Raw genomic sequence first — 23633 nt, 5'->3', positions numbered from 1 at the left:
CTGGCCAAGCACAGTCACATGCGTTTGGCTCCCTGCCTGCTGCTCTTTGCTTGTTAAAGTCTGCTCAGTGTGTGACCTGTGTCTTTTCTGCAAAACCTGAAACTTCATCTACGTTTTATCCTTTTCAGAAAACACTCTCAGCCTCAGTGCTTGCTGGGGCTCCTTGCCCCAGGCTTCCGCAGCCTTCACCTCTGGTATGAGAACGACATCCCAAGGGAAGCAACCAGCAGGGGATGGTGAATCAGGATGTTCCCATCAGCCTTGGAGAGGCTGCCAGGCCAGGAGCTGAGATGGGTCTGGAATATGGGGATTGCAGGGGTCTGCTTAGCTGCGGGTGAATCAGCCTTAAGGAAGAAGCTGGCTGAGGGGGCTCTGTAGAGACCATCACTGGCGGAACCGCAGACCTGATTCCATTCCTCAGCACGCCACTCCTTCAAGGCTAGTCCAAGGAAAATGATGGTGTTTCCAAGCAGGAGAGGAGGATGATTCACAACCTTCCAGAGAGAATCCCAACAATCCCCAAGCTCTGAAAACCAAAAGCCTTTTCAGTTTTGGTGCCAAAACCCATGTCCCACTCCGCGTGAATATACATCCATTTCAGTGCAGACATGCCAGTGTGTCTGGTTACTGGAAGAGAATTTGGAGGGACTTCCCTGGTAGTCCAGTGGCACAGCCTGCACACTCCCAGTGCAGGGACCCAGGCTCTGTCCCTGTCGGGAACTAGATTCCACACACCGCGACTACGAGTTTGCATGCCACATGCCACAACTAAAGATCCCATATGCCACAGCTAAGACCCAGCACAGCCAAATAAATATTTTTTAAAAATTCAGATTTGGAATCACATCTGCTCTTCAGGGTTTGGGAATGGGACTCTGGACCTGTAATAATATATCAGACATCCAGTGTGATGCTAAAGGTTTACATAGATAATTTCCTGAATGCCTTACAACCACCCCAGCGTATGATCCTCACCCTACAGACTAAGAACTCTTCAGCCAGTGACTGGCATACTCACCTAACCCACAGCGTTGCCTCAGCGACTCCTGGTCAGCCTGCACAACTCTTGAAACCAAGCTACAGCCCGAGGCCCCACCTCCCCAGGCCCCTTTTCCTTCTTTCCCCCACAGGAGTCAGGTCTGCACCGCTGTCTCCCTGTGAAGAAAAAGCTAAAACTCCTTCTCCTTTCCTAAGGACAAATTTGACCTGGAGTTAATTTTCCAGCTCTCTTTCCCTGAAAGCTAGATAAAGGCTCAATGTCAGCGGTGACACTCAGCAAAACTGTGGATGGGTAAAAACCTCTGATCTGGACTGGAAGAACCCTGGATGAACTAACAAACTGTTCGGACACCACAGCGAGGCCTCCCTGAGTGCGATGGCTCCTATGACCAGGCATGTTCCTTGAGGGAAGCTGGGAACTTGCCTATTTGCTGTTTAGAAGATAATGGGCACGTCCCTGGTGGCTCAGTGGCTAAGACTCCACCTCCCAAAGCAGGGGGCCTGGGTTCCATCTCTGGTCAGGGAACTAGATCTCACATGCCACAACTAAGACCCAGAGCAGCCAAATAAAAAAATATGAGAAATACATCCCTCCAGAAAATATACATATATAAAAAAAGATAACGGTTCCTATGGGGTTCCTAAGCCAAAGCAGCCCCCACAACTACCGATGGGGGTGTCACCTCCTCGCCCCTGAGCAGTAACTTGGGGAAGAGAACGGCCCCTGAGCCGATGTGCGGACTCCTCCTGTGGAAGAAGTCATGTGGTGCGGCCGTGCCAGCCTGCTGAGCATCCTAAGTGACTCCCACACCTGGGAGGGTGCATGGTCTGCTGTGTCTGAATGTCTAGTGAAACCTAACCAGACCCTGACAGACGCTGCTTTTCCTCCTCACAGCCCTCTCCTCACCTACTTCCAGGCTCTCACCCGCAACAGACGGAAGTGGGGCACCCATTCCGCATCAGGATGGAATGCAGCCAGACGGCCTGGCTTCCCGGGCCTCGATGCCGCCCCTCTGCCATGGCTCCTCAGCTGACAATCAGGATGAGAGGGCATCTGGGTACTGGCTGCTGGACCTTCTTCCCAACCACCAGTAAAACACTTGACCAAGATATTTATAATCATTTAATGAGTGTTCCAAACATACCCTTCCTGGGGCTACAGGTGAGTTTCATGACAGTGGAAGCTGATGTACATCCACACCCACCCAAGCAGCCACAGAATTGGCAGCAGTTTCCACAAACCCGATACCAACCAGAAAGACGTTGTGGGGAACAGGATGATCACTCAGCCAAAGAGGTTCTTTGGGATCCTTACTCTCCTCTTTCTCCTCCCCCCTCTGGCCTTCTCCAGGGTATGGATGTTCAGCATGGGAGAAGAGGGTGGCGAGGCCCCAGTGCACTTGTGCAAAGAGGCGCTCTGAGAACCCCACACCTCAGATGCAGTGAGATGACCCAGAGACAGGTCTGGTCAATAAATAAATAATTCCCAGAAGCCACCCTGGGGGGCTGGTGGGCCCAGAGTCTCCGAGGCAGAGGAGTCCCCACCCCAGGAGGCCTGGCCAGGCCGCTCGCTACGTGCTGCACACCAGCACGTCTGCAAAGGGTCCCAGCAGCGTCTTGTTGAAAATGCAGCGGATCCACACCAGATAGGTAGTGAAGGGTTTGATATTCTCCGTGAAGGTGTGGTTCTGCAGGGCCAGCATGTAAGGCACGTAGGTGTTCTCCCCCTGCTCCTGGAGCCACACCTCGTACTTCACCTCCCTCACCTTCAGGTACTTGAGGTTCCATGGGATCTGCCAGGAGACGGAGAGGCGGGCCTCGGAGGCGCCCTGCACCGACGCCTGGCACCGCGCCTCCCGCACCTTGCCGGGATACAGGCTGACCGTCCACTTCTGCTTCCTCGGCCCCAGATGGCCCTTCACCACACGCCGTATAGTTTGGATGAGCGATGGGATGTCCACCTTGGTGTCCTGGTAGATTCGGAAGAGCCACTCCGGGTTCCGGCAACAGAGGTGCCGGGGGACCTCCCGGCTTTGCAGGATCCGGGCCTGCTCGGCCCGGTCTAGGTGGGCGATGCCCCCCTGGTCCCAGGGCCGTTCGGGATGTGTGACCGTGTTCTCTGGCATCGTGTTCTGCCAGGCTATGTACTGGAGGTCCATGCCAGGCAGCGTGGCCAGAGTCTTATAAGGGGTGTAGTGGTCAGGGTTGACAGCATAGGGGAAGAGCTCCACCACGGCCGCCCCGCGGGGCAGGAACAGGGCCGTGACCAGCTGGGCCCCATGCATGCTGACCAGCATGGAGGCGTTGCTGACCAGCCGCACCACATCTGCAAAGGCGTGGTCTTCCAGGGACACCGTCACGGTCTTCATCTGGAACTCCTGGGCCAGGGCCAGCAGCAGCTCTGCCTCATTCAGGATGAGTCTGTTCTGGGTGCGGCTGAACACCAGGATGTACTCCTCGCCCAGGGGGCCCCCGGCCTGGCTCACGTTCAGCTTTTCCATCAGGAAATGCGCGAACTGTCGGATCTCATTGCCGGAGACCAGGATGTTGGCCTTTGGGCCCTGGGGCTGGACGAAGCCGTACTGGTACCAGGTGGTGACCTTGGAGAGGCCCACGAAAGCATGGGAGAAGCAGAGCAGCCGGCCCAGGGCCTTCAGCTGCGCCCTCAGGAGGGGCTGCTTGGGGCTGAGCAGCTTGTAGAGGTCGAAGTGGGCACCCTCTCCCCAGCCCTCCATGAAGAAGAGCCGGGCCTCGCGGGCCAGGCCGGGGAACTGCCGAAGGGTGTAGAAGAGAGGCAGCAGGTCGTCGTGGAAGACATGCATGAGGTTGTCGGGGTTGAAGCGGTTGGCGATGAGGGCCACGTCGGGCACAAACACGGGCTTGGGCATGAAGCGCAGGGCAGCGGCCGGCAGCTCCACGAAGTTGAAGTACTGGGTGTTGTGGTCCTCCACGGTGGACAGGTCGAGCAGGGCCGGCTGGAAGCGCCTCGAGCCCAGGCTGGGCAGCATCACGGAGGCGTTGCCATGGAAGAAGATGAACTCCTCCGCCTCGCTGGAGTAGCAGAGCCACTTGAAGCGGCAGAGGCGGTCGGTGTGCGTGCGTCCGGTGCACACCATGTGCGTGCCGCCCTCGGTCAGGATCTGCAGCGCCTTCGGGTAGTCGATCCGCAGGGCGGGGGCGGGGTCGGCGGCCCGGCGGCCGACGGCCAGCTCCTCCTCCAGGGAGGCCGCATGCTCACGCAGCCGCACGTGTTTCCAGAGCACGGCTGCCAGCACGGACACCAGCAGGGCGTTGAGCACGGCGGACAGGTGCATCCTAGCGCCGCCTGGGGCCCTAGAGAGACGACGGCCCCGGGGAAGCAGCTTGAGCCTGGCCGGCTTTACCCATCCCTGCGGGCTCCCGGAGGACCGGCAGAGGCCTGCGGAAGGAGAGAAGGAAAAGGAAAAGGTGTCTACATGGTGTGTCTCCAGTCACCCCAAGCACGCGCCCAGTGCCAGGCGCTGTGTGGCCTCCGCTGAGGCACTGGATGCTTGCACCCTTTTGCACACTTGAAGATCTGGTAGGCCAAATGTGCTTAGTCACTCAGTCATGTCTGACTCTTCGTGACCCCATCAACTACAGCCTGCTAGGCTCCTTTGTCCATGGGGATTCTGCAGGCAAGAATACTGGAGTGGGTTGCCATGCTCCTCCAGGGAATCTTCCCACCCCAGGGATGGAACCCAGGTCTCCCACATTGCAGGTGGATTCATTACCATCTGAGCCACCAGGGCAGCCCAAGAATATTGGGAGTGGGTAGCCTATCCCTTCTCCAGGGAATCTTCCAAACTCAGGAATTGAACTAGGGTCTCCTGCATTGCAGGTGGATACAGGAATCTGCCTGGTAGGCTAGACCCTTCTAAAATGTTCAACCACTTCCCTCCCCTGCTGCCTCCATGGGGGAGTACAGATCCCCGTGCCTGGCCTTTGGGCTTGGCCACATAACTTGCTTTGGCCAATGAGGTGTCAACAGACACCATATTCAGGGGCTTGAAAGGTGCTTGTGTGACTGTCTTTGCCTTCTGTATACCTAGGATGTTACTGTGAGAAGAATGTGATCAGCCAAACTTGCTGGTCCTGGAAGAGAGAGCTATGTGGGGAGCACAGCTGTCGCAGCCATGCCGGGTGTGGCTCGGCTGACCCCCAGATGTGAAAGTGAGCGAAGACTGTCAGAACCACCGGGCAAACCCACCCAAGCCCAGGCAACAGAGACATCTGAGCTGAACAGATGCTTCTTATCATATGTCACTGAAATTCTGGAGCTGTTTGTAATGAAACACTGCTGCAAAGAAAGCTAACTGCTGTGTTGTGAGAAGCCTCAAGGAAAATCCCCATTAGGGGCCCAACCTCCCTGGTACTGCCAGGGAAGGACTTCACCTCACCATGGGCACAAATGGGATGGGAGGTCTGTGACTGCGGGTCCCAGGCTGCACACCAGGACCCCCGTTATGCCCCATCTGGGACACATGCACAGGGATTTCCTATTTGGAAATCACGCCTGCTGATTTTTATGAAAAGATGGGTAGAAACTTGTCCCCTCACTGGTCCAGTAAGAGAACTGTGTCGGAGTCTCACCACTGACAAGGGTTCTGTATGCGGAGGCAACATCTCCAAAGGGTTAAACTTCCTGTCCCACATACTCTTGCCTACAGGGAGGCCTGGCTGGGCCATGGGCATTTGCTCCCATTTTCCCCCGCTACTGGGAAGGGTATCATACCTGCTCTGAGGCCCAGGACTGTTCAGACAGCCAAAGAATGGGACTGTTCAGTCCTCATGGAAACAGGATGGGTGACACGTGACACCAGCCATGGGTGAGAACAGGGCACCTGCTTAGCTGGCTTCCGACCGCGTCTTCAGTCAGCCCTGTTTATCGCCAGGGCAGGGCCTCTAAGAGCCCAGAAACCCTGCAGCTGAGAAATCTGCTTCAGCATCAGTGTTTCTCAGGCTTTTCAAAGCCATGTACCCACTAATAATAAAGAAAACCTCTTTCATGCCTCAAATGGATCCGTAAAGTGCAGCAAGCCCTTCCACCAAGAATCTCTCACACACAAGACTCTTCTATAATATCTGCTCCCCAAGACAACAGGTTTCATCAACTTCTACCTTCTTTAATTTTTTTTTTTTTTTTTTTTTTTGGCCATGTCATGCAGCATGCAGCTCTATCTAACCTGTGCCTTCTGCAGTAGAAGTGTGGAATCGTTACCTTCTGGATTGCCAGGGAAGTTCAACTTCTTTTTCTGAAATTAGTATTTTATATCTGTATCTGGATATGTAAAATAATAATGTTGCATATACTTTTCCAAATATATGTGTCCCCATCTAGAAATCCCCCACCCAGCCTCACCAGCTAAGGACTACTTTGCTATTAGGTTGAACTATGTTAAGTTGCTGATTCTTGACAATTTCTGACCAGTGTCCCATGGCCCTGCCACTATCCTTACCACCACTGTGGTAAGGATATATATATATATATATATAGAGAGAGAGAGAGAGAGGGAGAAACAGAGAGAGAGAGGGAGAGATTTTACTACCAAGGCTTCTCGAGAGAGAAAACCTATGTATCCAGTGTAACATGACTGCAGCTGGAGTTCTGACATCTCTCTAGGAGGTAAGAGGAGAAACCAGGAGTCAGAAAGAAGCTAAGAGGACAGACAGACAACTCATCCTTGGGATGGGGAGAGGAAAAGGACTGAGGAAGTAAAGGCAAGGACAAGAAGAGTTTAAGAAGATAATGCAAAGGCAGGGAAGGCAAGGTATCTCACTGGGGGTTGGTGAGACCCCCCTGAGAACCTCAGCTCAGACCTGGGCCAGAGAACTGAAAAGAGAGTCATGACTGACTGACAGGTGGCAACTCCAGCAGGAAGGACAGCTGGGACGCACGCACCTTTCCATACACATGGGACTCCTGGCTCTGGCCAGGGGGGAGGGCGGCTGAGCGCAATGACACCGCAGCAGCAATGAGCACACTCAGCACTCGGATTTTGATTTCTAAACAGCATCCTTCACTACAAGGAACCAGGGCTCCTGGAGAAATAACTGCTTCCAGGGCCGGGAAAGGAAAATTACAAGATGAGCTTAGAATATCTTATAGTGCCAGAATGTAAGGAAGTTCTCAAAAAAATGATGGGAACATATCCAAAAGACACAGGATCCAAACTGAAGGAGCTCCCAATGTCTGAATCTGGGACAATTTGAGTAACAAAGTTAAAAAGCAATAGTAATGGATTATATAACCCATAGAATAAGATAAATACCCATGAGTCAACACTGATATGAATAGATAATTGAATAAATAGGGGAGAAGACCCAAATCTTACAGTAGAATGCCAATTAATAAATGTAGAAACAATAATGGAAACAGAACATCACCAGCTGGCAAACATCATAGCGATAACTGTTTCAGGCAAGATTCACTGATGGCTGCTAAAATTAGTGGGTGAAAGTATGGTGAGAAACAGGAAATCTGCACAGTCTCTAAGTATCTCCCTATGAGATACATATTAATTACAAAAGTAAAAATAGAAATTTTACAGCAGAGAAGCTTGGCAGACATCGTTTGAACCAATAATCACCATTAATGTCACCAATAATAACAATACTGACACCATGTACCCCTTAATATAATGTGCTGAGGAGGGTACCTCATTTCTGGAGCCTTCCTGCCCAAAATAACATAACTTCGACTTATATTTCTAAATGGGAAAAACTTGGCTCTAGTTCCAGTTCTGGCTCTGAAGATGGTCTGTTAATTTTAATCAATATTAAGTTAATTTTAGTTAACTTTTAATTTTAGTTAAGATTAGTTAATATTAGTTAACTGTTAAGATTAGTTAACAAAGAAAACATAAAACCCAAATTGAAAGATATTCTACAAAATACTTGATCAGGACCTCTGCAAGAGTTAAAAATCACAAAAGAGAGGGGAAGACTGAGGAGGTCCCAGATCGGACGAGAGTAAGGAGACACAACAGCTAAATGCCATGTGGGATCCTGGGCCAGAAAAAGGACATTAATAGGACAACTGGCAGAATTTGAGTAAGGTTCATGGGTTAGTATCAGAGCTGTGTTCATTTCCTAGTTTTGATAATTACACAGTGGCTGTGTAAGATGTTAACATCAGGGGAAGCTGAGTGAGGTGTTCTTTTGTAACTTTTCTGTAAGTCTCAAACTATTTTTTTTTTTTTTTTTCAAACTATTTCAAAATAAAAAGCTATTAAAAATTAGATAAGAAACAAGAGAAGTGAGCTGAAAGTCACTCAGTTGTGTCCAACTCTTTGTGACCCTGTGGACTATACAGTCCATGGGATTCTCCAGGCCAGAATACTGGAGTGGGTAGCCTTTCCCTTCTTCTGGGGGGTCTTCCCAACCCAGGGACTGAACCAAGTCTCCCGCATTGCAGGCTGATTCTTTATCAGTTGAGCCACAAGGGAAGCCCAAGAATACTAGAGGGGTTAGCCTATCCCTTCTCCAGCAGATCTTCCCAATCCAGGAATCAAACTGGGGTCTCCTGCGTTGCAGGTGGATTCTTTACCAATGGAGCTATCAGCATAGCCCACAAATAAGACAGCATAAATATTTATATGTAAAACAACAAGTATGTGGTTTGTTCTAAAATACTCCAGCAAAAAAGGCATGGAGACAGGTGAGACACAGATACTGATAGTTAAAGATGATGATGGGGTCTCTTTTTGATTCTCTTTTGAGTTTGTCTGACATTTTGCATAGAAAAAGTTTAAAACGAAACCATAAAGAATAAAATAAAATCACTATTACAAAATGACAGAATACTGGAAAGTGGATGAGTAATAAATTAATACTCAAAAAATAAAGCTGTCTGGTGAGACGGGAGGCAGATGGGTGTAGCAGAAGCTGATGCGTGTTTTGCTCTGATCGCAGACAAGGACGGCTTCCAGCAGCACCTAAGCCAAAACAGACACGCCCAGGGAATATCAGAGAGCAAGACTCCCAGGAAATGAGGAAAGTAAGAGCACCTCCAAGCTGAGCAGGCAGCTTGGCCCCCAAGTACTCACAGCGTCTCTTGTGAGCATTCTGCTACCTGGCCCTCCCCTGTGGTGAAAGGCAGGCTTGGCAGCAGGTGGGGATGTGGGGAAGGGGCCACGGGCAGGAAGGAGGACCAGGGGGCTATGTGTGCCGCAGCCAATCCCAGTCAAGTCATTGAGGCTGGGGGCCTTGGGACAAAGCTTCTGGGAACCAGCAAACATGGGGCCTTGTGGGGCTAAAAGGCAGCCAGGCAGAGACCACCCTGGAGCTTGGGGAGTGGGAAGGACTGTTTCTCATCAGATGCTACGTCCTCCACCCACCCTCAGGCCCTGCCCACAATGGTACTGACCGAAGGCAGGACACATACAGACTGGCCTATGTGGACCTCTCGCGGACACGTCAGGCTCTCCGTGGGAGACCCTTTCAAGAGGGAAAACAGGAGGGAAGGTTTGCTGGGAATGGACAGGACATTTTCTGATAAGTAGTGCGGTGGATAAAGCATGGAGCCCTGAGGGTCAGACTGCCTAAGTTTTACCATTTTTCCAATCACAGGCCAGGGGGCTTGCACCAACACCTGATGGGGCCAGTCGCGTAAAGCCCCCAGTCCCGTCCTGCCCAGATGAGACGGCCCTGAGCCATACTCTCCACAGGCTCCCGGAGTTCCCTAACAGATGAAGTGGATTACAGAGTTGCCCGCAGTGGGAACTGGCCTTCTTCCCTGCCCTGTCTCTCTTCTCCCCTTCCCTGTTCATGTATGCTGCGATCAAGTGCAAATGATCTACTTGCACTTGAATCCATGTCTCAGGATCTGCTTCTGGGGAATGTTAATTAACAAAGAATACTATTGCATTTTGCCCCCGTGGAGACAGATGGAGGGCCGCCCTTGCATTTTTCCCTGCTGTGAAATAGCCGAAGCGTGGTAGTGAGAATGCCAACAAGAACTAGGGCAGTCACTGCTCATTATAAAGTCCTCCCAGTCTGTTCCCCAGGCTCCCCTGTGTCTGTCCACTCTCAGCTGCACAGCAGCAGCCTGCAAATGCCAGAACAGAAGGATCAGGCAAAACCCTCAGAAATGTTTTCAAAAGATAACAGATGGAGGCAAAGGGGACATTAACCAGATCCCTGATTCTAAAGAAGCCACGGTTCTCCCCAGTCCTGTCTTCTGGCTGAGGAGATACAGCTTTTCCAGATTGTACAGGCTGCTGGAAGAGGAGGGCGGGGTCCCTGTGGCCTCCCCCATGGAGTCCTGTTACAGAGGCAAATAAAAGAGGCCTGAGTTGGCCTCCGAGACACCTTCTCTGACTGTGGGGGAGAGGGCTGACTACAGAGCTGAGTTGTTTGGAAATAAACTTGCATGGAAGAGACAGTCTTTCTTGGACTTTTAAGGTGTGCTGAAGAAGACTCTTGAGAGTCCCCTGGACTGCAAGGAGATCAAACCAGTCAATCCTAATGGAAATCAACCCTGAATACTCACTGGCATTTGAAGGGCTCAAGCTGCAGCTGCAATACTTTGGCCACCTGATGTGAACAGCCTACTTACTGGAAAAGACCTCATGCCGGGAAAAACTGAAGGCAAAAGGAGAAGAGAGTGGCAGAGCATGAGATAGCTGCATAGCATCACTGAGTCAATGGACATGAACTTGGGCAAACTCCAGAAGACAGTGAGGAACAGGGAGGCTTGAAGTGCTGCAGTCCATGGGGTTGCAAAGAGTTGCATGACTTAGCGACTGAACAACACAACAAATCCACAGCTTGGATGGTGATGTCTTCAGCATACCTGTCTAGGCTGGGGGTCCAGGAGGGAAAGAGCCTGTCACTTATGAGCAGACCACTCTTGTCTCAAGTTACCTGTCAAGTCACTCTGTCCCACAAAAAGCCTGGAGCACCGGACCCTCTCTGAGAAGAGGTGAGGGGCAAGGGGAGAAGGCAGGGGAGGACAGCGAAGACAGAACAAGGCCTCAAGGCTTACAGGGCCCTTGCCCAGAGCACTCATCTTCCAGCAAGGACGCAAGTGCTGAGAAGATCCCCAGAGGAAACCCCTCCTGAGGCCTGGAGGCAGGGCCGTGGTGGAAAGCTGTGCCCTTGAATCATTCATCACATAGGTCCTTAGACTCCTTCCTTCATTCACCTGATGACAGGCTCAGTTAGATGTGGGGACGTAACTACCTGTATGGCACAGTCCGAGCAGGCTGGACATTGGCCGCTGCGCTCCTCTCCGCAGGCAGCGCTGGTGGGGGGCCTCCTCTCCCTTGGGAATGCATTTAGGACCCAGCAGGTATGCGGCACAAAGAGCTTAGTGGCTCAGCCAGGACGAAGACTGATATGGAGTAAGAATGTTTTCAATGGTATATTTTTAGTGTTAGAATATTTTCACCAAAAATATATCAGGTTTGGTAGATGTAAGATGTTTATCTAATTTTTTTAATTTTGCTGACTAGTCAATCAATGCTGCTGCTAAGTCGCTTCAGTCGTGTCCGACTCTGTGCGACCCCATAGACGGCAGCCCACCAGGCTCTGCCGTCCCTGGGATTCTCCAGGCAAGAACACTGGAGTGGGTTGCCATTGCCTTCTCCATTGTGTGAAAGTGAAAAGTGAAAGTGAAGTCGCTCAGTCGCGTCCGACTCGTAGTGACCACATGGACTGCAGCCTACCAGGCTCCTCCATCCATGGGATTTTCTAGGCAAGAGTACTGGAGTGGCTTGCCATTGAAGAATGGATTCAAACTAAAAAAAAAGAAAAAAATACTTTTCAAAAGCAAGGGAGTAAAAAAGAAATGAGATTTAAAACATGCTTAAAATAGCCCTCTAGAAACTGAAGCAGACAGAAGAAACCACCAATTCACCCCCCAACCCCCAAACTGCTTCCCTCAGCTCCTGGACCAGAAATGGATTATCAGATTCTTACAGACAGTGGGATCCCACCTATTCCAGGAAGCACCGGAGGAAGGTGCTGATGCTGCCACCACACCTGCAAACACAGTAAGACCTGGGGGGTCCTGACTACGGGGGCACCCAGCCGAGGCTGCCCACCCAGCTCTGAGAGCCGACTCCACTCCCGGGGGCCCTGCCAGGCTCCAGACACAGGCACAGAAAAGCCGTTCACAAGGGCCCTAGCATCTGATAAGAGCCCCAGCATCTGGAGTAAGAGCCCCAGGAATTCCAGGCCTCGAGCAGAGGGTGCAAATTCACATGCTTACTGAGGCCAAGAACCAATGGTCTCTGGGCAGTGTGCCCCAGAGACCAAACACCCAAAAGAAAGTTCAAGTTGACGAGGGCCTGGCAGTACAGTGCCCTGGCGGCACCTATTGGTATTAGTCTGCTCTGGCTGCCATAACCAAGTACTGCAGACATTTCTTTTCACACAGTTCTGGAGGCTGGAAGTCCCAGAACAAGGTGTCCACATGTCTGGTTTCTCCTAAGGCCTCTCTCTGGGGCTTGTAGATGGCTACCTTCTCACTGTGTCCTCAGGTGACCTCCTTGTGTGCACCGAGGGGAGAGAGGTCTCTGGTCTCTCTCCTTGTTACTGGGACACCAGTCCTATTAGATTAGGGCCCCAGCCTTATGACCAGGCTCCTCTGCCCACGGAATCCTTCAGGCAAGAACACTGGAATGGGTTCCCATTTCCTTCTCCAGGGGATCTTCCCGACCCAAGGATCAAACCTGGGTCACACACGTTGCAGGCGGATTCTTTACCATCTAACCTACCAGGGAAGCCCTTATGACCTTCAGTTCAGCTCAGTTCAGTCACTCAGTCGTGTCCGACTCTTTGAGACCCCATGAATCGCAGCATGCCAGGCCTCCCTGTCCATCACCAACTCCTGGAGTTCATTCAAACTCACGTCCATCGAGTCAGTGATGCCATCCAGCCATCTCATCCTCTGTCGTCCCCTTCTCCTCCTGCCCCCAATCCCTCCCAGCATCAGAATCTTTTCCAATGAGTCAACTCTTCGCATGAGGTGGCCAAAGTACTGGGGTTTCAGCTTTAGCATCATTCCTTCCAAAGAACACCCAGGGCTGATCTCCTTTAGAATGGACTGGTTGGATCTCCTTGCAGTCCAAGGGACTCTCAAGAGTCTTCTCCAACACCACAGTTCAAAAGCATCAATTCTTCGGTGCTCAGCTTTCTTCACAGTCCAACTCTCACATCTGTACATGACCACTGGAAAAACCATAGCCTTGACTAGACAGACCTTTGTTGGCAAAGTAATGTCTCTGCTTTTCAATATGCTAAGTGGTCATAACTTTCCTTCCAAGGAGTAAGCGTCTTTTAATTTCATGGCTGCAGTCACCATCTGCAGTGATTTTGGAGCCCAAAAAAATAAAGTCTAACACTGTTCCCCATCTATTTCCCATGAAGTTAACCTTAATTACCTCCTTAAAGGTCCTATCTCTAAATACAGTCATACTGGGGGCCAGGGCTTTGATTATGAATTTCCAAGGACACAATTCAGTCTGTAATACTACTTTTCTGGTTTTCCAGAGAAGCCAGAAATCCATTTAAAATGGGAAATGTCTTAGTCTGTAACTTCTGGCCACTATTCCACTTGAGTGAAGATGACAGGCAGGCCCAAGGACTGCGGCTGCTGGCCTTGTTGCTGGTGTAATGGCCCAAGGATGTGAGCTCTGGTCTTAAATGAAGCCCTCTGCTGCCGACCTGGCCAGCTCTACCGGGTTCCCAACTGCCAGGACCAGCTGGTCACTGGTCATGCCCCCAGTAGCAGGGCTGGGAGGCTAGGACTGCCAGCACCCACCAGACCCAGGCTCAGAAGACTGGCAGGGCCAGGCCAAGACAAGGGCTGGCGATAGTGTCTAAAGAAGGTTTTCTATTAATAGTACAACAATTTTACTTGAACAGGTTGTTCATACCCCCAACTGAAAAATCAGAGTTCTTGTTAATTATTGAAAAATATGCTTTTACCCTAAACGCAGCCTGAATCACTGGTGCTGAATGATGGAAGCTTCCTGTCCTGCACCAATGCGTCTCACGCGTCGCCAGTTAGCGAACAGCACACAAGCTCCAATAACTCAAACGCCCTCAGAATGATCTCTCCCTGCTCCTTCCCCCTCCTGGTTATGGTTACCAGAAGCAGAACATGGAACTGCTACTCCTCACGTCATGTTTACGTGGGGCCCAAACTTAGATCTCCATCAGTGCTCCTGACAAGCCTGAACAAACACTGATGGCCTCAGGGTTTCCCCCAGAAGCGTTTCCATTTTGGCCAAATGTTGGCAGCCTCTGAGTACTCCTTGTAAAACCTAATATTTAAGTGATCAGGCATCTTTAACATTTAGTTACAAGTTCACATGCTTAGACCAAAAACTTAACATGGATAATAACTCCTCAGTTTAGTACAAAGAGCAAAGAAAGGCGAAGATGCAGACGTTCGTCCTCTATCAACAGGTAAACACAGTGACCCTTCTTTCTTTTTAACAAAACCGGATGGGACTCCCAGGATGGACCGGTGGGGCTGTGGGTGGAGCAAGAGAATTCCAGTCTGTGTTACTCTGGCACGATGGGCAAAGGCAAGCTTTGCTGAGGACAGCCAAGACTCCAAGGCACTCAGCATAGGCGGGACAGCTGAACAGGTGGAGCTGAGTCCCGCCTACCACCAACACAGAAACCCTTGCTCGCACAACTTGCTGTGACACCATCTGGCTTTTGCTTCACACCCATGGGTCACTTGCAAGTTAGAGCCCCCTGTGTTGGCCCTTTCTGGCGTAACAGAAAAGCACTCCTAGGCACCAGTGTGGTCACAAACAGGGATGAAACAGGAAGAGAGAATCGAGTGAGTGGCTGCTGTGATGCTCAGAACACGCCTGCACGACTGATTGCATCAAGAGGGTCAGAAGGCCACTCACGACAAGAAGCATAAAACACTCGCCCAGAAGAAGGGAGAAGTGTGCGTGACAGGAAATGGTCCCAGTTCCACCCGAGGCTATCCACGGAAGCGACCTGTAAGTGTGGTGGTGTGGCGGGGGGATGGTTTGAGCAAGGTTTTGGAGGTGTTTTTGTGGTCATGGGGGTTAAGATGACTGCCCGTTAGGTGTCCACACGTCCCTGCTGGCAATGACTATGGCAAACCTCCGTCCACAGCAGACACCGCTGTGCCCAGGTCTCACATCTGCCCACCAAGCAAGCCATGAGGTCACCCAGCTATGGGCTCCTCTCCCATCCCAGGGCTGTGACATGCAGGCCCAAAGCCACATGCAGCTGAAAGGGCAGTGCATTACAGACAGGCACAGAGTGGGCAGCGTCAGGAGACGTGCGTTTCACCAGTGGAGCCCCCTGGGCTCAAGTGATCACCTGTGAGGCCCCTGCAGTGGGGGAGCCAGGCAGTGCCAAGGTCATAGCAGTCCCTGCCAAACGCTCGGGGAGCCTAGAGCCCAGCATGAGTGAGTGACAAGGAGGCGAGAGGCCTCAGCGAGGGTTTTCCTTTGGCCTCATCACCAAGATGTCACCCTCATCTCCTTCCTCCCATCATTACCACCACCACCACCACCATCATATCAGAGCCGACATCTACTGGCCAATCATGAGGTGCTGGGTTCTCCACTTCACGTGATGATCTTCATTTTACAGATGGTAGGACCGAAGCCCACTGAGACCTGCCCAAGGTCACGCAGGAAACAGCAATGAGACTAATGAAGGTGGGCTGGCTACAATGTCATCTCTGTTACCTGTTTTCCTTCTTTTTATCTGGAAATAATCCCAGACTTAGGAAAAAACAAAACAAAACTGTGTGTATAGTACAAAGAACTCTCCTACATCCTTAGCCTTACGACCAACTGCTAATCTGACACATTCATTGTACCATTTTCTCTTTTTCCGAACCTTTTAAAAATAAGCCAGAGACATCTTGCCCCTTTAGTCCCTACCACTTCATCATCTGTCTCCTAAGAATGAAAACATTCTCTCGTATCACACAAAATTGGGAATTAATATTGATATAATACCATTAGTAATTTGTGGTCTCCACTCTGTGGCCCAGAATCCAAGCCAAGGTGAAGCCTGGCGGCCAGGCAGCATGTCTCACTCGTCTCCCCTAATCTGGGCAGCCTCTCAGACTTTCAAGGCCTCAGCAGTTTTTAACAGAGTCAGATATTTTCTGGTGTATTCCTCAATTTGGGCTTGTTTGGTGTTTCTTCATGATTAGACTCTAAATATGCACCTCTAGCAGGAATCAGAGTCTATGTGCCTAATTGTTCATATGAAACTGCTCTATACAAGTACTTCTGGGAATCTCCCAGTGGGGCAGCCAAGATCAGGAAAGATCCAGAAACCCCACTCTGTGTAGGATGCAAGGAGTAGGGCCCTCTTCCTCGGGGAAAGGAAGCCCCTGGACCTTGGGCATTCTTCAAACACTGAGGGGCAGAGCAGCAAGAGTGAGGCTGCTCCCGGGGGGGGCTGCACCCCTCTCTAACAGAGTGGGCACACGCACGCTGCTGACACATGCAGCCCAGGCCCCGGGCTGAAGAATGGACACGGAGTTCCCGGCTGCCACTCTGCCCCTAGCATGGCTGCGAGGGCCAGCAGGGCCCTGAAGCAAGGCCTGCAGAAGGAAGTCATGGGGGGATTTCAGTGTGGGAGACAGGAAGAGGACTTCTCTAAGGCTTAGAGCTGTTCTAACACGGAGGAATCAGCGACTGTAGTGAGCCCCTGCCCTGCCAGGAAGTGGCCTGGAAAATCAAGGTCAACCTGTGAGGTGGACACAGGGTCCCCCACAGCAGTTTTAGCAGCACCTGGGATGTGAGAAATGCAGAATCTGGGGCCCCTCCAGACCTGCTAAACCAGCATCCCTGAGGGAACCCAGGAACCCGTGTTTTTAATAAAGCTTTCAGGTGACTCTAGTGTGAACTCAATTTCAGGAAGTCCTCTAAGATCTCCGTAACACTCCACAATTCTGCAGTTCCCCGCTTCTAAATACCCAGCAGGGCATTTCTGTCCAGCCCAGGGTAAACCACCAAGGACAGCCCTCCCCGTCACAAAGGCTAGTAAATCCTCTCCCCAGCCTCTGCGAAAATGATGTTCCTGGGGCAGCCTATGTTCCTGGGGCAGCCTGAAAGGCTGCCATATTCTAAGCAGCCGTATTCCACTTTGAGAAAAGTTTCCCCAGCTCACACCTTCCCACACAAGCCACATCCCTTATAATGCTGAGTGGCAAAACAAAACAAAACCAGCCCAGTTCTCTAGGCCACAGCTAAATGGATGAGAGAGTGGAGACTGGGCCTAAGGCAGCCACCGGTGGAGATGCCCGAGAAGTCAGATCAGCGGGTGGTGCTGGTATCAGATGCCCACACCTGCAGGCCTGCAGGGAGGTCGGTCGGTCTCCTGAGAAATGGACTCCTGAAGGGAGCAAGGCCGGACTGCTTCTCTGGCTCCTAACAGTGGCCACTGTCCCTCCTCTTGGAAGCTCTGCGACCCAGCCTAACCCTGATAACTCCTGAAGGCCCCCAGGATGTGCCTTGATCCTGCCACAAACCCCCACTACTGAAGGTGCCCAGGGTGTTCCTTGTCACTGGGTGTGTCTAAAACAACCGCACCCAAAGGTCTGTACTGGGAACAACAGTGATGGTGGCAGTACAGCAGACCTGGTCCCCAACCCCTCCCTGAAGCCTAGCCCAGGGCTGAGTACCCACTGCCCAGCCAGGAAAGGGCCCTCTGTTCTGCTTTTCAAAGTGGAGAAAAGAGACAACTCTTAGCATTAAGACTGTACTGATGAGACTTCCCATCTGCCTGCCAATGCAAGGGTCAGGGGTTTGATCCCTGGTCCAGGAAGATCCCACATGCCACGGAGCAACTACGCCCATGCACCTCAACAACTGAGGCTGTGCTCTAGGGCCTTTGAACTGCAAGTACTGAGCCCACGTGCCGCAGCTACTGAAGCCTCATGACAAGAGAAGACATCACGATTAGAAGCCACAACGAAGAGTAGCCCCTGCTCGCCACAATCAGAGGAAGCCTGCACAGAGCAATGAAGTCCTAGTGCAGACAAAAATAAAATTAATTAATTTTTTAAAAATTAAAAAAAAAAAAAGACTACTGATGGTAGTCACCAATGGCAGAGTGAAAGGTGTGGCTTCCTGACAGACCCTGGGTCCTGAGTATGCAGGTAAGGACCTGGGAAGCCAAACAACATGGAAAGACTGGGACTTCCCTGCTGGTCCAGTGGCTAAGGCTCTGCACTCCCAATGCAGAGGGCCCAAGTTCAATCCCTGGTCAGGGAACTAGATCCCACAAGCCTAACTCCTAAAACTAAGGAGTTTGCACACTGCAAAGAAGACCTGCTACAGCCAAATAAATAAATAAAACATGGAAGGACTGACAGCTGTTCGACATGTCAGGAAGAGGATACTGGCCTCTGGACAGGGGGGAGAGGTTAATGCTGCCACCATCTTACCTCATTGCACCTACTATGTGCCAGTCACTGTCCTAAGCCCGTTCTCTGCCCACTTCCACTTAAGCCTCAATGCACAAGCCCTCTAATGCAAGTACTCGTGTTATCTCTGTTTTCTTTTAATATGAAAAACTAGAGCTTAGTGGGGTTAAGTACTTTCCTCTAGGTCCTGCAGCTCAAGCAGAAGCACCAGAATTCAAGCCTGTGCCTGACTCCGGGGTTCGCAGTAATTCAGACTCACAGGCACAGTCGGTGATGGAAAAGCAGGAAAGACCTCAGAGCTGTGAGTTCTCCTCATGCAAGGAAGGGCAGAGCAGCTGTGGACAGCTCTGGAAACAAAGACCCATAGGCCCTCAACTGTAACTTAGCAACCCAAGGCTTCTTGTGTGTAACCATTCCCCACCCTTCCAGGCAAGCAGCTCAGGGAGCTGTGCTCATTCTCTCACCCAGAGGGAGGTGTGGGGCGCACAGTGGGGTGACAATTACCCCACCCACACTGGTGCTGTGCTGACAGGGTTAACCCACATGTTTAGAATGACAAAACCAACATTTTTTAGAGCTATAAGAGGCCTTAGAAATTATTTGCTCCAACTCTTTATATTATAAAAGGTCTTGGGGGCAGTGGGAGCTCTCACAGGCGGCTGAGAGAAAGGAGGGGGCTGGCATGCCTCAAACCCACAGCTCGCAGGCGAACCCCCTCCCCAGAGCAGAGGTCAGGCCCAGAAGAAGCACATGCCTCCAGGACTCTTCGCAGCTTCCAGACAAGATCACTTCTTCTCCAAACCAGGCCTCCAGGGCTCATCCAGATTACGCCCTTCCCTGGCCCTGTGGCCCATGATGAGAGCCTCTAGGGCCCACAGGGCCTTCGGCTGCCTCTTGCTAACGCTTCACCCTCCAGCCTTGGTCAACCTCAGACACGGAGAGGAAGCACCCTCAGCCAGGCTGCAGGCTCCTGCCTCTTCTCCAAGCAGCCGAGGCTACCTGCTGTAACACTGGAGGCTGCCCCAGGTCACAGGCAGGCTTCCAGAAGCGTGAAGACCCCAACCAGCAGGGGAGGGGAAGTAAAGGGCTCCAGTTCTGGAGTGAGATGCCAGGATGTGAGCTCTGCTCCTGACACTCAGCAGCTGCATCATCGTACACCAATTCTTCTTTTAAATTTTTTCACCACATGAAAAGGTGTACATAATTAACATACACAACACGCTAAGGGTGGTGATAAGTAGATACCCAGGAAATCATCACCATAATTTATGCCATAACCTATGCATCACCTCCGAAAGTTTCCTCTGTCCCTTTATTTACTCATTTTTGTGATAAGAACACTTAACGTAAGCTCTGCCCTCAAAGCAAAATCTGAAACATATAGTAGAGTATTGTGAACTGTAGGCTTACAGCTGTATGCTGGGCAGCAGGGCTCTCAGAACTCGGCCATCTTGTCTATCTGAAACTTTACACCCTTTCACTGATACCATCTCATTTTCCCTCCCTACAATCCCTGGCAACCACCATTCCACACTCTGCTTCTATGCGTCTGACTATTCTACATTCATCCTTTAAGTGGTATCATGTAGCTATTTGTCCTTCTGTGTCTGCCTGGGCCAATTCTTAAACCCTGCAAGCCTCCACTTTCTAACAAACAATTATACTGAATTCACAGGGTGGTTTTGTGAATCCAAAGAGAACTCAGGCAAAGCACAGTGCCTAACAATTATTTTTATATAATTATTATTAACCATAATAATGCCATAACTTCCATTCACTGGCACTGACTCCAGGCCAGGAACACCGCTAAGTGCCTGACAAGAATTATCTCATTTGTTCCCTATTACAAATCTGTAACAGGTGTTAACCAATCTCATTCCACATTTGAGGATGTATGCTCAGAATTATTCAGGGAACTGTCCAGTGTCCCACAGCTATCAAGTGGTGAGACTGGGATTCAAACCCAAGTTTGGTTTCAAAGCCTAAGATGACATTTTTGGGCTCTGCCTTTCATGTTCGTGATTTTATCCAATTAAAAAATCTACTAGGTGATAGATGGGCCTGGGGAAGCATATCCACTGACAACCCATTGAGAATAACAAGGATATTCGGGGACTGGAACATTTGATAATTTAATTTTCTGGTTAGCTCAGTATTCACTAGAAGCCTATGTTATTGCTAAGTATTTTCTAAAGCAAGGCTCAGAGCAAGAACTTGCCAACCAGAAGGTCAGTTTGAAAAATGCTCTGACACCTGCCACATGGAGGCCACCAGGACACACACACAGCTGCAGTGCGGGGGAACTGCACTTGCAGTCGCCAGCACCCCAACCTCCTTTGCTGAGGATCCCCATTCTGCTTCTCCTCACCCTCCCAGGGCCCAAGACTCAGGATCTGATGCTCTGCCCATCTCTGGGGAAGAGAGGACTCCCCTGTGCTCCTTCCTGGCTCCGCTGGCAAGTGGGACTCAGATTTCTCATTGTAATGTGCAAGGATGAGTTGGAGAAAAGATCTCCAAGACCCATGAGAGTCAGAGTGGGCAGCTAATTCCAGTGATACAGACCTCGGTTCCAATCTCACCTCTTACATTTTCTGTTTGTTAGCGACCACAAATGCTAATATTTGCTGCACGGTCACTGGGCACCAGACACTGGGCTTCCAACTTGTACAGCATTATTTTATTTAATCCTCACAGCAACCCCGTCTTGCACAGAAATAAGAGGTTCAGAGAGGATAAGTGACTTGCTCAAGGGCTCACACTTAGTCAGTGAGAGCCAAGACTTGAATGCCCTGTACATGTAGCAGAACATATTTGGTAAAGGAACCCTATTCTATCTGTGCTCTGAGCCACCAAATCCTATGAGATAGTTCACCCGATAACCATTCCCATGCCATTCTCGATTCCCCCAGAAGTAGGTTCTGAGACTTGGTTGGCATAAAGAAAGCCAACCCTAGCTGCCCACCACCTGGCAGGACTCTGGCCTGAGGGTCCTTGACCTTAGCAGAGGATATTCATCAGGAGACAGGCTCCTACACACATGTTGGGGACAGAAGCCCACTGTGTCCCTACTTCTGAGGCTATCCCAGCATTGTCAAGCAGGCGATGCCAGGCTGTCATCACCAGACACACAGTGGGCACCGTACTGAGCCCCCAAGGAGCCCAGGGGTCACTTACGGGCTGTTCCGGTACTGCCTTCACAGGGAGCTTGGGAGGGCCAGGCCCCCTCCGTGCTTCTCGCCTGGCTCCCCGCCAGCCGTGCCTCATGCGCACCATCTCCCAAGCAGAAGGGCGTGGGAACCGGCTGCTGGTGCCAGCCTGGAGCTAAGGTCTGTAGCTGACACGCCGGGGCCCGCGGTACCTGGACTTCGAGGGTCCACCTCCCCTCACCCTCGCCATCTCCCGCGCCTCCTTCGGCCCCAACACACATCACTCCTCCCAGCTGCAAATCCCCCTCCGCTCCTCTCCAGCGGGGAGGTCGCAGGACCGCTCCTTCAATTCCAAACCCAGCCGTGTCGCGGAACTCTTGCCCTCCGCGAGCGCGCGCACTTCACCTGCACCCTACAGCCCGCGCTCCACGGGGCTGAAGCTTCCAGGCCGGCCCTCCGCGGAGATGGCTTTGGCCGAACCCGTGCCGCCGCTGCCCCAGCCGCCTGCTCGGAGCTGTGGAGGCCCAGGAAGGGAGCGCAGGCTCCTCCGCGCAGTCTGGTCCGTCACAGCCGCTCGCCTCGCAGGTGCCCTACGTGCGCCTGCCCAGCTGGCGAGCCCCTCGCGTCAGCTGTGCACGTGCGCAGGCTCGCCGGTTCCACCGCCTCAGCCGGTGGCCAGACCTCTTCCTAAGCTCGCGGAATTCTGGGAATTGCAGTTTGCGTCCGATGGTTGCCGGCTCCTTCGACCCGGGGATCCTGGGAGTTGTAGTTTGCCCCTGAAGAAGTGACGTTGCGCTTCGTGTTTTTCGGTGGTAAGTCGTGCCCGACTGTTTGTGACCCCATGGACCGTCCATGCTCCTCTGTCCATGAGGTTCTCCAGGCAAGAATACCAGAGTGGGCTGCCATTTCCTTCTCCAGGTCGCTTGGTGTTAAGTTTATACAATTATGGGAGGCCCGATAATAAACTTAAATGCAAGTTTAAACCTACAAGCAATTGTCATTTATCAAATCAAAATACTACTTTCACATGCCTTTAAAAAATATATAATACTGGGGGTGGGGGTGGGGCGCGGTTCTCAGGTGTTCAGTTCAGTTCAGTCGCACAGTCGTGTCCGACTCTTTGTGACCCCACGGACTTCCCTGTCCATCACCAACTCCCGGAGCCTGCTCAAACTCATGTCCATCCAGTCGGTGATGCCAGCCAACCATCTCATCCTCTGTTCTCCCCTTCTCCTCCTGTCTTCAGTCTTTCCCAGCATTAGTTAAAGAACCCGCCTGCCAATTCAGGAGACATAAGAGACGTAGATTCGATCCCTGGGTCAGGAAAATCCCCTGGAGAAGGGCATGGCAACCCATTTCAGTGTTCTTGCCTGGAGAATCCCATGGACAGAGGAGCCTGGCGGCCTATAGTCCATGGAGTCGCAAAGATTTGGACACAGCATGCACACACACTGCAGGGGTCTTAAAAAAGCACCATTCCTCTGCTCCAATCCCCCACCCCTACTCTCTCCCATCCCACAGACCTGCTCCTTAAGGACAACCATTCCCCACTTTGATGGCTGCTGCATATGACGTTTACCGATGACTGGCTGAGGTAGTGATTAAACAAACCTTCACATGTGATAAAATGACATAAACTATACACAACTTTATACCAATGTCAAAACCTGGTTTGGATAGTGTACTATAATTATGTAAAATGTAGCCATTGGGGGGATGAATCTGTAAATATTTCAAAATTGAACAGTGCAAGGGTTAATAGTCAGCCACCTGTTGCTCTGGCTAAGCCATGAGAAAATCACCATGGGAAAAGAATAAAAGCAAAATATAGCAATACAGCATAACCCAAATAAAAGTACATCGGGTTGATCAGTTGGGGTTGTCATGCCCTGCTAAGCTAAGGAAAAATATAGTGTGTATCTTGGAACACCGGGTCAGCGCAAGTTCAGAACACTGCTTGTGCACACACTAAGATGTTTTCCCAAGGCACATGCGGGTCTATGACCTTCAGCTAGGTGATAGCCCTTGTACAAGAAAATAACAAAGATAGTTTACAGTAACCAATAAAATGGGAG

General features: G+C 51.2%; 1 protein-coding gene and 1 non-coding gene across 3 annotated transcripts; one reads left to right on the top strand and one right to left on the bottom strand.

Annotated features, from left to right (window-relative positions):
- Positions 1-2109: 2109 nt before the first annotated feature.
- On the bottom strand, positions 2110-22262 carry POMGNT2 (protein O-linked mannose N-acetylglucosaminyltransferase 2 (beta 1,4-)). 2 transcript variants are annotated; one of them, XM_005891082.3, is made up of 2 exons: positions 21964-22262; positions 2110-4417 (listed from the first exon to the last, which is right to left on the bottom strand). In XM_005891082.3, the coding sequence occupies exon 2, from the start codon at positions 4311-4313 to the stop codon at positions 2571-2573; it is 1743 nt and encodes a 580-aa protein (XP_005891144.2). In that variant the 5' UTR covers positions 4314-4417; positions 21964-22262; the 3' UTR covers positions 2110-2570. The 2 variants fall into 2 exon arrangements, with proteins under 2 accessions (XP_005891144.2, XP_070215095.1); XM_070358994.1 differs by lacking the exon at positions 21964-22262 and adding an exon at positions 5753-12116.
- On the top strand, positions 18188-18260 carry TRNAG-CCC (transfer RNA glycine (anticodon CCC)). The gene has a single exon. It is a non-coding gene; the product is annotated as a tRNA-Gly (tRNA).
- Positions 22263-23633: the final 1371 nt, after the last annotated feature.

This window comes from Bos mutus, chromosome 22 (genome assembly GCF_027580195.1).
Source record: "Bos mutus isolate GX-2022 chromosome 22, NWIPB_WYAK_1.1, whole genome shotgun sequence".
NCBI lineage: Eukaryota > Metazoa > Chordata > Mammalia > Artiodactyla > Bovidae > Bos > Bos mutus.
The sequence above is the reverse complement of the archived record's forward strand: the minus strand, read 5'-3'. Positions and strand labels throughout refer to the sequence as shown.

Bases quoted from the DNA above. Each gene is read 5' to 3' on its own strand.
- POMGNT2 (XM_005891082.3), bottom strand. From the start codon at position 4,313: ATGCACCTGTCCGCCGTGCTCAACGCCCTGCTGGTGTCCGTGCTGGCA.